Source organism: Neoarius graeffei, chromosome 27 (assembly GCF_027579695.1).
Source record: "Neoarius graeffei isolate fNeoGra1 chromosome 27, fNeoGra1.pri, whole genome shotgun sequence".
Taxonomy (NCBI): Eukaryota; Metazoa; Chordata; class Actinopteri; order Siluriformes; family Ariidae; genus Neoarius; species Neoarius graeffei.
In genome coordinates, this window is record NC_083595.1 from 40,098,727 (window position 1) to 40,114,450 (window position 15,724).

Sequence of the window (15,724 nt, forward strand, 5' to 3'; positions counted from 1 at the left end):
TCGGATTTTGGCGGACTGTTTGGCAAGTGACCGATCCATTGACGGTAAACAAGGATCGAGTGGACTTCAGTGGCGACTATGATGTTGAATTAATTCAACAAAGTGTAAATTCAATATCATAGTCGCCACTGAAGTCCACTCGATCCTTGTTTACCGTCAATGGATCGGTCACTCATCAAACAGTCCGCCAGAATCCGAGTAGGGAATGGCTGAGCGTAGCTGTCAGTCAGACACAAGTTACCCAATGGGAATGCGTTCCTGGACAGCCCACCCACACGTGAAGTTTGTGCCAAAACTGCAAGCAAAAAGTCAGGGAGCGCAAACGAGAGAGCTGGAATAGCAACCAAAATAAATTATGTTAAGCAAAACTGAGAAAGACGCGGAACAAAAATAAAAGGTTTCTGAAGAGTAATAGACTGATATTTTGCACGATTACATGAATAATTTGTTTGCCAGTCTAAAAAAATTGACTTTTTTTTTCTTTTTTTGTATTTTGATTTGTCGTTTTTGTTTGATATTTCAAAAGTATTGTATGAACATTTTGGCACAAAATTGATTCCATACAATTCAAAATCTATTAAGGTGATGATACACGGGGCAACTTTTTGGGCGATGTTGTCAGGCAATTGTGTGTTGACGTTTTCCCATTGAGACTGGGCAACATAATTTCTATTTGAACTATTTTGATCGTTTTGGGCAACTTTTTAAGATCATCCAATCAGAGTGCTAGCAGCGGATCACATGATCACCTGAGAGGTTCTGAAATTTTCAACAAAGATGGCGGCGTCTCCGGCAGTGGCGCGAAGAAAAAGAGAGAAACTTGTTATCTTTTTATGCCGGTAAGTTATGTGTAAACCCAAAGTGGTGAATTTACTTCATCAAATGCTTAGAAAACCAACAGATGTCTGTTTGTATGTGCTCAGGTTGTAATTAAGACATCGATTTTATTTAATTTTTTTCAGCTAAGTGTAAACTACCGTTAGCTAACCACCGCTGCATAGAGACTGAATGGGATTTAGCTAACTAGCGGTGGTTTTTGCTAACATAGTTAGCTGAAAGTTATCACTAGCTATGTAGGAATAACGTTAGCTCTCTTGCATCAAGTTAAAAGCGATGGGCAGCTCATGATTGTTTTTACCTCGTCTGCTACAGAGTAAGTGGGGTGAGGTATTGTTTTTGGTCGGGTTTCTTTGTTTGTTTTTTTGATAACAATATTACGGAAAAACGGCTGGACCAGTCTTTGTGAAAATTTCAGGTTAGATGGGCATTGGTCTAAAATAGAACCTCCCAACATTTTGAGGGTCATGCAGTCAAGGTCAAGGTTTTATGGCTACTGCCTCATACACTCATATGTAAGAGTGTAACAATCGCACACTGAACGGCACTGCGCATGCACGTACACGTGTTCCGATTAAAATGGCCAGTGAGTGTATACAATTCGGTTCACTATTCTAAATAAATAGACAAGACTAAAGAAATCGCTTTCCAACATGTTTATGCTTATTACAGAGGGAAAGTGCGTTCCACTGAGCTCTAGCGCCGGGCCATTTCCGGGAAATAAGAGTTTGGGTCATGGCGACAGCGTCTGTATGTCAGCCTCGGTTCGGAGGTTTATGTTTCGAAAACGGTAAGAGTAGAATAATATAAAGTACAGACACTTGGTATATTTTACTACTTTTTTTTTTAATTGTTCATTTTTTGGGTTACGCTTCATTTTTGTGCCTACTGCCTCATAGAGTGTGTGTGTGTGTATATATATATATATATATATATATATATATATATATATATATATATATATATATATAAAATATATATTAGTGCTGTCAAGCGATTAAAATATTTAATTGCGATTAATGTCGCGACGGGCGGCACGGTGGTGTAGTGGTTAGCGCTGTCGCCTCACAGCAAGAAGGTCCTGGGTTCGAGCCCCGGGGCCGGCGAGGGCCTTTCTGTGCGGAGTTTGCATGTTCTCCCCGTGTCCGCGTGGGTTTCCTCCGGGTGCTCCGGTTTCCCCCACAGTCCAAAGACATGCAGGTTAGGTTAACTGGTGACTCTAAATTGACCGTAGGTGTGAATGTGAGTGTGAATGGTTGTCTGTGTCTATGTGTCAGCCCTGTGATGACCTGGCGACTTGTCCAGGGTGTACCCCGCCTTTCGCCCATAGTCAGCTGGGATAGGCTCCAGCTTGCCTGCGACCCTGTAGAAGGATAAAGCGGCTAGAGATGATGAGATGAGATGAGATGAGATGAGATGAGATAATGTCGCGACTGTCATAGTTAACTCGCGATTAATCGCAATTTAATCGCACATTTTTGTCACATGAAAAACCATTGTAATTCTCTTATCAGCATAAAAAAGTGAATGGGCTTGCTCACCGTTCGAACTACGGGGGTACTCGGGGGATCCGAGATCCCCTGAAACAGACATGAGATCCCTTGAAAACATGATTTGGGAAATGTTGGGGGGTCTCTAAAATATTGTCAAAATGATGTTTATTGACATAGCAATCATGTGTAACGGGAAGCATTTGCATATCCGAAGTGAGCGCGCGATGGAGAGCTGCGCTCTGAGACAAGCGCAAGCACCCCCCAAGGGAAAATAAGGGACCCCCCCCGAAAATATCGGCATAGTTCAAACACTGGTTGTACCAATGTTTTTTTTTTTTTATTGCAGAGCATAACACGTCTTGTCACAGCCACTGCAAAGTGGGGCTGGAGCCGCCAATGGGAAAACGAAACCTACCGTAAGCCGAGCACCGTGGCTCTTCGGGGGAGGGCAGAGGACTCTGGCTGTGCGGGGCGTGGCATCATGTCACAGAGCGTTAATCTCGCGATAAAAAAATTATCGGCATTAAAATTGAGTCAAGTTAACGCGTTAATAACGTGACATTTTTGACAGCACTAATATATATATATATATGCTATATTTACTGTATGGACATGGTATCAGAAAACAATTTTATTTATAAGCAGTAGCCACATGTACAGACAGGGCACCTATTTTTTTTCACGATATCTTCCTTTATATCAGGGGTGGGCAATTATTTTTTCCATGGGGCCACATGAGAAACAGAAAATTTTGTGGAGGGCCGGACCAAAAGGCTGAACTAAATTCTGCATACTGTTAATTGTATTTCTTTATATAAAGCGGTAAATAATATTGTTTTTACAAGCTGCTAAGACTGGTAAGAGTATGGAAAAAACGAGGTTGCCTTACAAAAAATGTCATTTATTCAATCAAATTTCCCAAAACAATGGTTAACAAAATGTGAACGTTTGTACCTTTTTTTTTTTCAGTCACATTCAGCCCAAAACACAATAAAGACATCACAATATTGTCTTTCTACTCCAAATATCAAGCAAGATACATCATATTATAATAATGATGCCATGTCGATTCGGTGTAGGAATCAGATCTACAGATCGGCTCGGGCTCCGGCGCCTGCTGGTGACGTCACACTATGTGATTGGCTGGACCGTTTGAAGGATGACGTACAAGTTTGTGGTTGGTCTGGACAAATTACGGAAGTAGTTATCGCGGGATTAGGTTTCGTGGGATTTCATGTCCCGCGCATTGTGTTTTTGTTGAACACAACTTCAAAATAAAAGCAACGCACATTCAGTCCATGCATGAGGTAAAATTAGAAAATACGTTTATTTTGTAATTTCTAATTAACCTTACGCGGGCCGGTCACAATGAACCAAAGGGCCGGATGCGGCCCGCGGGCCGTAAAATGCCCAGGTCTGCTTTATATTCATCATAAGTGCTACCGGGTGAGGTTTGTTTTGCCTGGAAACACTTTTTTTTTTTTTTTGTGAATTGTAATCAAGATTACAGCATATGTGATTGAGGCTAGTAGCATTTTTAAAGAGATTTAAAAAAAGTGTTAATTGTGAACAGAATAATGTGGTTATTTTGACTTTGCCATTATTTTAACATTTATCTTTTGACCAGAGTGTTTATTCAATTTTGTTCCAGAAGTGATACTTACTTAAGTGAAATAAAGGTTGAAGCCAAGACAAAAGTGACAGCTGTAAATGTTTCAGTGTCCATCTTTGCCGTGTCTGTCTCCCTGACAATAGATTTGCTCTTATCTGATTGATTGTTGCCCTGATTAGTTGCCCCGTGTCTCACCTGGTTGCCCGTTGCCAGCAACATTGCCCAAAAAGTTGCCCCGTGTATCATCACCTTTCGTAACAGCAGGAAATGATGTGGTTCGAGAACAGTCCTTCAGGGGTCAATAAAGTCAGCTGATTAGGACGTATCTTAGTACGTTACCCTTAGTAGTCACCCTGTATCCCAGTAGCGGTGTTGGTGGTGGCATTGGTTTTCTCGGATACTTTTCTGGTCATGGCTGTCTTTGTGGAATTTTTTTTTTTTTAATAGTGGCCTTATCATTAACATTGTTAAACACCGTAGGCTTATTTACACAAGGGCGTAGCTCCTACACCCATACTTGTGCGCTCTCTCTCTCTCTCACTCACACACACACACACACACACACACACACACACACACACACACACACACACACACACACACCTGTTTGAACAGACAGTCATGCCACAGTGATTATCTATTATAGCCAATGTAAATGCTAATCTTTACACTTATCAGTCAACACGTCCCCATATGTAAAGCGACCCAGGTCGTGTTATTGCCGTGGTCTTTGTTGTAATGAGGAACTCCGCGCTCTCTTTGCATGCTGTTGCTGCACATTTGGGTTTCAAATTCAGATTTCCATAGAAGCCTACAAGCTGAATCCATTCTCTCTGATAACGCAGCCTTGTGTTTTACATAAGATGGGCAATAATGTGGGAAGCTTTATCTCGGGGTAAGATGTCACTGGGGCAAAAATTAAACATTTTCTGTTACTCGCATGCTGTACATGTGTAGTCTGTAATCGCTCTGTTATGTCAGATCGTATATTATGATGTGTAGAGATGCTTTTAAAAGAAATAATGTCTATTTTTGTGGTATTCATTGCATTTCAGTAACAATAGGTAGATTACGGTTTATTGTCATCATCACTTTGGACGCAGGAGTACGATTTCATCTATTTATTTATTTATTTATTTATTTAAAAATATAAACTTGACAGACCAATGTTTCGTCAAATACACAGTGTTTTCATGACTGATAAAATGATAAAGTTTAAAAGCCAGAAATCCCCATGCAGGCTGTAGGGATGCATCAAATTGGGGAAAAAAAAAAGGTTAAAACTTGACACAGAATCAAAATACTGTAAATCTTTTTTTTTTTTTGCTGGGTTACCTGCCCAAACCAGTAATTGCATCATCAGTTTTTCTTTGGTTAATCAGACACAAGGTACGCCATCACACTGACTGGAGCAGTTGGGGATTAGGCACCTTGCTCAAGGGCATTTCAGCCAGTCCTGCTGGTTCCGGGAATTGAACCAGCAACCTTTTTGGCCCAAAGCTGTTTCTCTAAGCATTAGGCAATGGCTTCCTCAAAATAAATCTTAAGGATGTTTTAATGGTGTGGATCTCTAGAAAGACGTGATGATATATAACTTTAAAAAAAAAATCAGTTTATGCATCTTGATACAACTCATTTTTCAAAATCTTTAGCTGATATTATATAGAATCAAATATGAATCTTAAGGTTATTTAATTTTGGGAATCTCTAGAAAGATGTGGTGATCAAACTTCAAAAATGATCATTGTTTATGCATCTTGATGCAGCTCATTTTTAAAAATCTTTAGCCGATATTATACATTTTCAATAACAAAAGGAAAATGTCGCCTTTATTGTTTTTTTTTTTTTTTTAAATTGATTTGATTTCATCTCATCTCATCTCATTATCTCTAGCCGCTTTATCCTGTTCTACAGGGTCACAGGCAAGCTGGAGCCTATCCCAGCTGACTACGGGCGAAAGGCGGGGTACACCCTGGACAAGTCGCCAGGTCATCACAGGGCTGACACATAGACACAGACAACCATTCACACTCACATTCACACCTACGGTCAATTTAGAGTCACCAGTTAACCTAACCTGCATGTCTTTGGACTGTGGGGGAAACCGGAGCACCCGGAGGAAACCCATGCGGACACGGGGAGAACATGCAAACTCCGCACAGAAAGGCCCTCGCCGGCCACGGGTCTCGAACCCGGACCTTCTTGCTGTGAGGCGACAGTGCTAACCACTACACCACCGTGCTGCCCTTGATTTGATTTGATTTAATTTCATTTATTTAAAGAAAAATACTAAGTTTAACACTCTGCCTTTTCAATAATGTTCTGTATGATAATTTTGATCATCAAAATTGACTTATTTATTTATTTATTTATTTATTTACACAAGAAAAATACTCTGTGTAGCATAAAATCCCAGTAATGTGCAGCAGTGTTTCGTGCATCGCTGCAGAATTTTCTAAGCGATTCGTGATTCATCCAGAAGCGAATTGTACTGAATGTACGAGTCATGAGTGTGTAGCTGAGTGTCTAAGTGCCTTTTCATCTTCATCTTCCACAGCAACAAGCCCATGCTGTCTATCCCGCTCTGATGGTCAGTGTTTATGAGTGCTTTGTGCAGATGTGTGTGTGTGTGTGTGTGTGTGCGCGCATGTACAGCAGGAGGCTTGATCCATTTGAGATGCTGCTCTAACAGTTGCTTTGTGTGTTTATGAGTTTGAGGAAGTACTCGCTTAACTCACAACTGACGTTAATGGAATGACTGAAGCGTGTGTATGTGATCTTTATTATTCTTAATGCGGTTACACAGCATTGTTTGATTATTTCTTTATTTTGCAATGCGCCTCTCCAGAGGGAGGTGATGCATCGGTAATGAGGCAGTTTTATGATTCTTATGGTGCAGAACTCATTAACAGCTCCCACCGCACGATAGTTGTCCTTTTCTCTCGCTCACTTTCTCTGTCTTCTCTCGTCTTTTTCTCTCCCCATCATTACCTCTCTCCTTCTCACTCGTAAACAGGAACTATTTTGTTCCGGCCACATTATTGATGACTGAATTAACAAGAACACAATGTAGCAGCTAATTGCCTGTTGTTAAATAGGCGTGGCGAGGAGTTTAGATTTTTTTTTTCCTCTTCCCCTGCACGTGGTATCCAGCACAGTTTGATTTTCTTGTTCGAACACACCTGATTTCGATTCATCACTTAATTATGAGTTTGAGTTGTTTCTGGGAGAAGTTACTGCCGTTACATGGGGGTGTTTTTTGTCATTTCCCATTCAGTGTTCGGATGTTTAACTCGTGCTTCTTTTTTTTTTTTTTTTTCTGCTGTGTGTTATTTTTTGGATTGACATGATGTACACCTTAACATACTTGATCGACCGTTCAGCTGATGTATTGCTAACTGTATGCTGGAATACAGCGCTTCTGGACATGTACGTGCGACTCCATTTTCCACTGACAAGGTGCTTCAATTCAGAATTGGGTTAGGGGGCTTGGGGATAGTATCCTTTTGTTACCATGACAATCAGGTGGTGTTGTGTTGTGTGGTGGGTGTGTCCTCCTCCTCCGCCATATTAAAAAATAAACAGAGAATATTAGTGATTTCTCATCTCATCTCATTATCTCTAGCCGCTTTATCCTGTTCTACAGGGTCACAGGCAAGCTGGAGCCTATCCCAGCTGACTACGGGTGAAAGGCGGGGTACACCCTGGACAAGTCGCCAGGTCATCACAGGGCTGACACATAGACACAGACAACCATTCACACTCACATTCACACCTACGGTCAATTTAGAGTCACCAGTTAACCTAACCTGCATGTCTTTGGACTGTGGGGGAAACCGGAGCACCCGGAGGAAACCCACGCGGACACGGGGAGAACATGCAAACTCCGCACAGAAAGGCCCTCGCCGGCCACGGGGCTCGAACCCGGACCTTCTTGCTCTGAGGCGACAGCGCTAACCACTACACCACCGTGCCGCCTATTAGTGATTTGAATTTAATAAAAAACGCTGACGTTGCAAGCGTAAATCAGTACTAAGGTTAATTCTAACTAAAAGGAATAACAAGTGTTGCCAGGCAAAACAAACCTCGCCCGGCAGCAATTATTTTAAACCTATATGTTGATAATGGTAATATTTCTCAATCATCAGCTGTCTGTTTATAGTCCTATGAAAATCCATGACCTTGAGTTTGACCTTTTCAAGGTCAAAGATCATGGTGCCAAATGAAAGGCCATATGGGAGTTCCTATATGCTCATAATAGTAAACATTTTTTTACCGGCAACCATTTTTTGAGTTATGATGGAAAAATGTTATTTTGACCGAAAGGTTGACTTTTCTGGTGACCTTGACCTTCACCTTGACCCGATTACCCCCGAAATTTATTCAGGTAATCTACGGACCATTTCCCACCTAGCCTGAAAATTTGAAGCCAATTGGTGCAACCGTCTAGACGCTAGACTGTTAACAGACAGACAGACACAAACAAACAAACCGCACTGATTACAATACCTCACCCTGCTTAGTCCGTCACGGGTGAGGTAATAAGAAGCCATGGCCTAATGGTTAGAGAAGCAGCTTTGGGACCAAAAGGTTGCTGGTTTGATTCCCTGGATCAGCAGGAATGGCAGAAGTGCCCTTGAGTAAGGTACCTAACCTCCAACTGCTTCCCAAGCTGCTCTGGGTTTGTTGTATGGTACGTCGCTCTGGAAAAAAGCGTCTGCTAAATGCCTGTAATATAATTAGAGAAATATGACAAGCATCATGTGTGTAAGAATCGAAGCATGTACAAAAGCACTGTTACTGTAAAAAACAAAATAAATTAAAAATAATAATCCAATGTTGTGATTCCAAATCTGTTCAGAAAGTTATTTTTAAAGGTTCTCTGGTTCCCTGAATCTGCACCTTGTGAGTGGGAAGGAGGTTCGATCTAAAGACTAATACAAGTGTCCGGATGTGGATGTGCCGCTGTGTGTGTTTTGCACATGTATGTCTCCATGCACGAGGGAATCGACCCATCCCTCCTCTTCTGGCATTTGGTGTGTCTGTAACTTTTCCCAGTGACCCACTTGGACTTCTTTCTCTCCGTGTGTGTGTGTGTGTGTGCGCGTGCTTGTGTGCGTGTGCGCTTTCCCACAGCAGCAGCAGCTCCAGGCTCAGCACCTCTCTCATGCGGCACACGGTCCTCCCGTCCAGCTGCCCCCTCACCCCTCTGGCCTGCAGCCCCCCGGCCTTCCCCCAGTCACAGGCTCTGGATCCGGCCTGCTCACGCTTGGAGCGCTGGGAAATCAGGCTCACTTACCGGTCAAAGATGAGAAGAATCATCACGATCTGGAGCACAGAGGTATACACACACACACACACACGCAGAGGTTATTGAAGATTAAAAGAAGAAATCCTATAAAGGTTGAATTTAAATAGAAGTTTTAGTTAAAGGACGTTTGTACTGACTTATTTCTCCCCCCCCTCCTCTTTTGCCTCCTGCAATCTCGTCCTCCCCTTTCTCCTGATGTTCCTCCTCCTCCGATGGTGCGGAAGCAGACCGGGAGTCGAGCACGGTGAGTGTGACGAGGGCATCTGCTTGACATTGACTCTGAGCCGTGCTGTTTGCTGATGGCGGCTCTTTGCGTGGTATTAGAGAGCCGAGCCGCATTACTGCACGCTAAGCCCTTTTAAATAAAGTAATGAAAAGGAAATGGAGTCGAGGTTTAATCCTGCACCGCCTTTAATCCAGGTGAAAAATGAGCGACGGCACAGGCCAGGGATTAGCAGCTCTATAATTTCATGACAATTAAAAAAGACTTGGACTCTGTGTCTTAAAGGATTTGTCCTCTGCACTCCCCCTTGTTCTGGCTTTTCTCCGCCTCGGTGTGTCTAGACTGTCAGGACGTTCCTGCTTTCATTCAGGCTTCATTTATTTTCTGTCTCATCAGACTGGGAAGGTTTGCAGCCCCTGAGGCAGCTTCATCTTTCTCTTTATTGTCTGATCCCTCTGTTCTGTTCTGGATCAAATGCCCACTTGTATTCTCTTTGTCCAGTAAGAGGTGTGTGTGTGTGTGTGTGTGTGTGTGTGTGTGTGTGTGTGTGTGTGTGTGTGTGTGTGTGTGTAAGTAATTGGCGAGCAGCTTGAATGGGTGCAGTCATGTCTGCAGAAATCAGAGCCTGTTGCTGATTAGCGCTTAGCGCCGCGGTGGCCATTCCGCTCCGCGCCCGCCTGGCCTTCCTGTTGTCACGGGTCATCTGATAGGCTGTCCGAGCCTCGGTTATTGAGTGATGTTAAGCCGGCCTTAAAAGGGCAGCCAATTAAACCTGCTGTGGGGCACTAGAGACACACACACACACACTTCCTCCTCCCTGTCGTGTCATGTTGTCAGTGCTGTCTAGAATTATTTATTATTTTTGGATTAAGATGAGATTGAGACAAGAAGTGGAGGCTCGGACTGACAAAGCCTACATTGAGGTGCGGTGTGGCATGGCTGGGCTACAGGATTTGCCTGGCACCAGCACCTGGCATCTCTTTGTTGCATCTCCAGGTGGGAGGAGAATTCTTTCTGTCTGGAGGACACTTCCCATAGTCTGACCACATCCTCCTTTTCATCTCTCTCTCTCTCTCTCTCTCTGTCTCTCTGTCTCTCTGTCTCTGTCTCAGGCACTCACTCTTTCTGGATGAATAGGGCCTAGTGAGAGCCTGGGCTTGGCATGTGTGCCCTGGCAGTGCCTCTCTCTGGTTTGGGGAGGATGCCATCCTGCTCAGGCATGCTCACAGCCAGTGGCACTCTGTGCCTAGCCAAGATGGCTACCCATGTCTTGTGCTTGTTTTTATTTCCCCTTCTTTTCTCTTATGTTTTTTTAAATGTATTTATTTTTACTAAGCCATTCTGTCATACCATCTCTCTCTCTCTCTCTCTCTCTCTCTCTCTCTCTCTCTCTCTGACACACACGCACATAGCTAGTCTCTAAGTACCTCATTCAGTTTCCTCCTCCCTGTACACCCACTTTGTCTTCCTCCCTCCTTTCCTGTCTTTTTTTTTTTTTGTGGTGGAAACCCACCAAGAGCAATAAAGCGAGTGAGTGGTCTTGGCAGAAGGCCAAGCAGCCTGGGTAAGATGAACACTCTTACTCACTCACTCAGTCACTCACTCACTCACTCTCCTGCTGTGCCTCTGTTCAGTCCTGCTAAATGTAGAGAGGGGTTAACTCTTGGCTTGTGTTTGGCTTGGGGATGCAGAAGGAGAGGAAAACAAGCTGTCCTCTGGCTGGTTAACTCTCAGGGAGGGAGCTTGTTGATTCTGGTCAGCTTGTTTATGTTTTGCTCCGTTGCCCCTCCTGCCTTCCTCCCTTTCCTCCATCCCATCATGCCCCTATATCCGTGCTGTCAGGATCGCTTCCCTCCTGCTCTGCTGTCCACTTGGCGTGTTGTGACTGGGTGAGGCTGCATGCCTGCAGGCTTGGTGCGGAGCATTTGAAGCGTAGTGCCCCTCGACCCACTCCTGTCTTCAGCCCCGAGTTTGTTCAGCTGTCCTTCCTGCTTTGCTTCAGTAGGTCTGGATGCCCCTGGGCTTCTCTCCGGCTGCCAGTCCAGCGCTGATGTAACACGGCATGGAGCTTAACCCTCTGCTCCAGCGGTGTTTACTTTCGACAAGGGCTGGATTTATAAACACACACGTCCCAGTGGCCGCAAGTTGCCTCTGATATTTGTGTTAGGGTTATTTAGAGCTCTGTCCAGCCATCCAGGTTTTACCTCCTCAGCTCCAGAGTGCTGCTACAGAGAGGTTCTATATGGGGTCTTTTATTAAGGTTTAGTAGATGTTCTACAGCCTTTATTTATGCAAGCACGAAGGATTATACTGTCATTATATGTTGTAACTGTAATTTATACCTCATAGGGGACGGCAGTATGGTGAAACAATCATATCGTGATACTGAGCAATAATAAATAATGAGGAAAAGGAAGAATAATGAATTGTGGTGCAGGAACAGATTTTATACCGTAGCACTTTAGAAGCTAGAATGTCAGAACGTATTGATTAATTTTCTATAACAGCAGCTCTGACGGTAGTGCTGGCTGTAATTCAATTGATTGATTTGCTTTAAATTCCACAATCGTAATCAAAATCTCTAAATGGTGGGGGAAAAAAAACAAACACCAACATGGTTTTTCCTTAATAAATTAAAAAATGTAAAAATGACCGTTACGTCTCTCAAAATCAAAGGTCTAGGGCAGGGGTGTTCAAACTGATCCATAAAGGGCCGTGTGGCTGCAGGTTTTCATTCCAGCCATGCAGCAGCACACCTCATTTGGCTTATTCAATCAACTGACACACCCACCCTTTAATCAAGGGTGGGTGTGTCTGCAAGTATTTGACTGTGTGAAGACAGTTCAGTTGATTGAATGAGCCAAGTCAGGTGTGCTGCTGCATGGCTGGAATGAAAACCTGCAGCCACACGGCCCTTTATGGATCAGTTTGAACACCCCTGGTCTAGGGGTTGTAGAGAACAATAATAAACCAAATACCAATAAACCGCAAGCCGTCAGAGTTGAACAACAAGCACCAAAACGTAAAAATTAATCACCTACTGAATAGTGAGCTCAAATCCTGGACGAGCCCCCAGTATGTTACATCTCCCAAAATCAAAGGTCTAGGGGTTGTAGAGAACATAACACAGTTTAAACTCATCTCATCTCATTATCTGTAGCCGCTTTATCCTTCTACAGGGTCGCAGGCAAGCTGGAGCCTATCCCAGCTGACTACGGGCGAAAGGCGGGGTACACCCTGGACAAGTCGCCAGGTCATCACAGGGCTGACACATAGACACAGACAACCATTCACACTCACATTCACACCTACGCTCAATTTAGAGTCACCAGTTAACCTAACCTGCATGTCTTTGGACTGTGGGGGAAACCGGAGCACCCGGAGGAAACCCACGCGGACACGGGGAGAACATGCAAACTCCGCACAGAAAGGCCCTCGCCGGCCACGGGGCTCGAACCCGGACCTTCTTGCTGTGAGGCGACAGCGCTAACCACTACACCACCGTGCCGCCACAGTTTAAACTAAAGAATGAAATGAATCGCAAACAAGGAAGTAGATGTATAAACTGAAAGGTTTATTTTATACATCAAAATAAAAGTTCAAAGACAAGATGCCGAAGCACCGGCCCAAAACTGAAGAAAACCTGCCAAACAAACAAATAAACACTCTCCCAACTGGGAGCAATGCCGACACTGTACACGCTCCACAAGCACTGCACAGTCAGAATAACACGCAGTAAAAATACTGCCAACACACCATACACAGTCAAAAACACACAAGGGCTCCAACACACAGATAAACTGTCAGCTCTTGTCTGGCCCACTGGCCTCGTCGGGAGGTTTGGGCCGGCCTTTTAACCCCTGCAGTTCTGACGGGCAAATTAAAAACCGGTGCGTTCAATCACCCGCTTCTACGATAACGAAGGAAGAAGGTGGTACCTGGGTAGAAACACATGCACACACCACAGCCATAACAATGACAAAAGGAATAAAACATGTCCGAATATGCTGTTATAAGAAAATGAACAGCTTCCGGTTGTTTAAAAAAAAAACCTCCGCTTCACACCACCTTGTCGTAGATTATTTTCCTTTAACAGCATGCCCGGTCATGTTTTATTCCCTACTCAACTTCCAGCTACACAGTACTGACAATTCCCACAAACCTCACAGAAACGTGTACTACGACTTTGAATTTTATCCTGATATTAATCTCATATCTCCATATTGCACCGTTTTACTACGCTTAAGAAAAAAAAAATCTAAAAAGTGTATCTCCTTTTGAAGAGTAAACTACACTGTGTACATGATTCCATGCTGATTTGAGTAGTTATGATGTTGCTACTGAACATTCTGACCAATTTCTGTGCACTTGTCCCTGTAGAATAACTCGGTGTCACCGTCGGACAGCCTGAGGGTCAGCGACAAACACAGGGCCTCGTCTGACTACAGCTTGGATCCAAAGAAACGCAAAATGGAGGAGAAGGACAACTTAAGATATGTAAGCGTGCACACTTACAGCGCTTTTTTTCTTTTAACGTCAAGACTTTCCCCTTTTTCCCTCGTCACAATTTTGGAAATCGGGGAAAGACTCCAGTCCTTGTGGTTCCTCAGGCTCTGTTTAAAAACAAAAAAAAGGGGGGGGCAGAGAGAGAGAGAGAGAGAGAACATGGATGACCAACTGTAATCCAGCCCATTAGGACTTCCTCCTAAATCACTCACTATACCTTTTAATCAAATGGCTGTTTGTTTGTAATATAGCCTTTTTTTTTGTCCGACACTTGTGCTTTTCTATGCTTGTATTCTTCCTGTCTTAATTCCTTTTAAAAAAACAGAATGCTTTATGTTCTCTGCTATAGGACAGCGATGGGGACAAAAGTGATGACCTGGTGGTCGACGTGTCCAATGAGGTAGCTTATGTACATTTCTTGCATTGATATAAAGTCCTGCTTTCTTCGGAGCGTGTTTAATTCAGTTATGTTTTCCTAAACCACAATGTCTTGCGCAGTAATGACCACAGTCAGTGCGTTTACATGCACATCCAAATCGAGCTACTGTCGGTAATTGAGCTAAGGGTCCCAGCAGGGGTGCCAGAGAAATCCAATCCTACATGCACACAAGGAAATCGAGCTATTGTGTGAGGTACATTGTGCACCCGAGCCACAGGTGGCGCTACACGCCCCATCGTGTTGGTACACTTCCGGTTGTCATCATGAAGAAGAGCTATTCAAGAGTATAAACAAAGTTATCAGCAGTGTTGCCAGATACTGCTGACGTTTTCCAGCCCAAAACATGTTCAAATCCGCCAAAATGCACTTAAAACCGCCCAATCTGGCAACACTGGCAGTTCCGTGTTCACAAGTTCCGTGCTCAAGCTGTTAGGCTTGCTCTAACAGACTGTATGGCTACAAACTGTCCTGTGCAGACCACTGTTTTGTAAGACAACTTATTTTGCACAATTGTATATTTTTCTAAAGTCCGTTTTTTTGCTTACAATTTAACTTCTGTCTTAATAAACACACAAGTTCAATTGTTTTGTTTTTATTGACATTCTTCAGATGTTGGACATATATATATATATATATATATATATATATATATATATATATATATATATATATATACACACGCACAAATACAGTGACTTGTTTATGTACACAATTCACAGCTATGCAACAGCTGTACAGATGTATTTGGTGATACAGTAAGTGAGCTAAATTTTAACAGTGCAAACAATGCCACAAAAAGAAAAGATTCATGCCGTTGTCATGCCGACCGAGGCTGTTGTGTTTCCCGCTTGTGGTCTCGTCACTCGTCACTTCCGGAAGGGGCAGTGCTGAAGTAAGTAGCTCAACTACGTACGGTAGCTCGATAGGGTTTACATGCACTAAGTAGCTCGGCTAAAATCACATAATCTAGGTCGTGTAGCTCGATTACGAGAAATCCAGTTCGGTTCGATTTCAGCCTAGCTAAGGTGTTTCCATGGCATTTAGAACTTCGATTTCAGTCGAGCAACGGCAGAAATTCGATTTTCTCTATGTGCATGTAAACGACTGTCAGCCATGTACGACGAGATTGAGTGGAATAACTGTTTTATTCTATCCACATTCACTGGATTTTGAGAAATGGAGCATTTTTATTTTTATTTTTTGCAAATCCGATACATAAAAACTTTATACAAAACGTCCGACAAAATCATTTCTGCTTAGAATGTAAACAAACCGGCGAAATGACAGGAGCAATTTGTGATAA

The 15,724-nt window shown here is 43.2% G+C and overlaps 1 protein-coding gene across 12 annotated transcripts in view; it reads left to right on the plus strand.

Annotated features, from left to right (window-relative positions):
• Positions 1-15,724, plus strand: part of tle3b (TLE family member 3, transcriptional corepressor b) — a 61,510-nt gene that overhangs the window by 32,914 nt on the left and 12,872 nt on the right. For 2 of the 12 annotated variants that reach the window (XM_060911528.1, XM_060911532.1), the window contains exons 8-12: positions 6,500-6,532; positions 9,079-9,283; positions 9,478-9,497; positions 13,857-13,973; positions 14,332-14,382. In XM_060911528.1, the coding sequence (XP_060767511.1) occupies positions 6,500-6,532; positions 9,079-9,283; positions 9,478-9,497; positions 13,857-13,973; positions 14,332-14,382 (426 nt within the window). The remainder of the gene's footprint in view (positions 1-6,499; positions 6,533-9,078; positions 9,284-9,477; positions 9,498-13,856; positions 13,974-14,331; positions 14,383-15,724) is intronic. The other 10 variants (XM_060911533.1, XM_060911537.1, XM_060911535.1 and 7 more) reach the window with 7 other exon arrangements.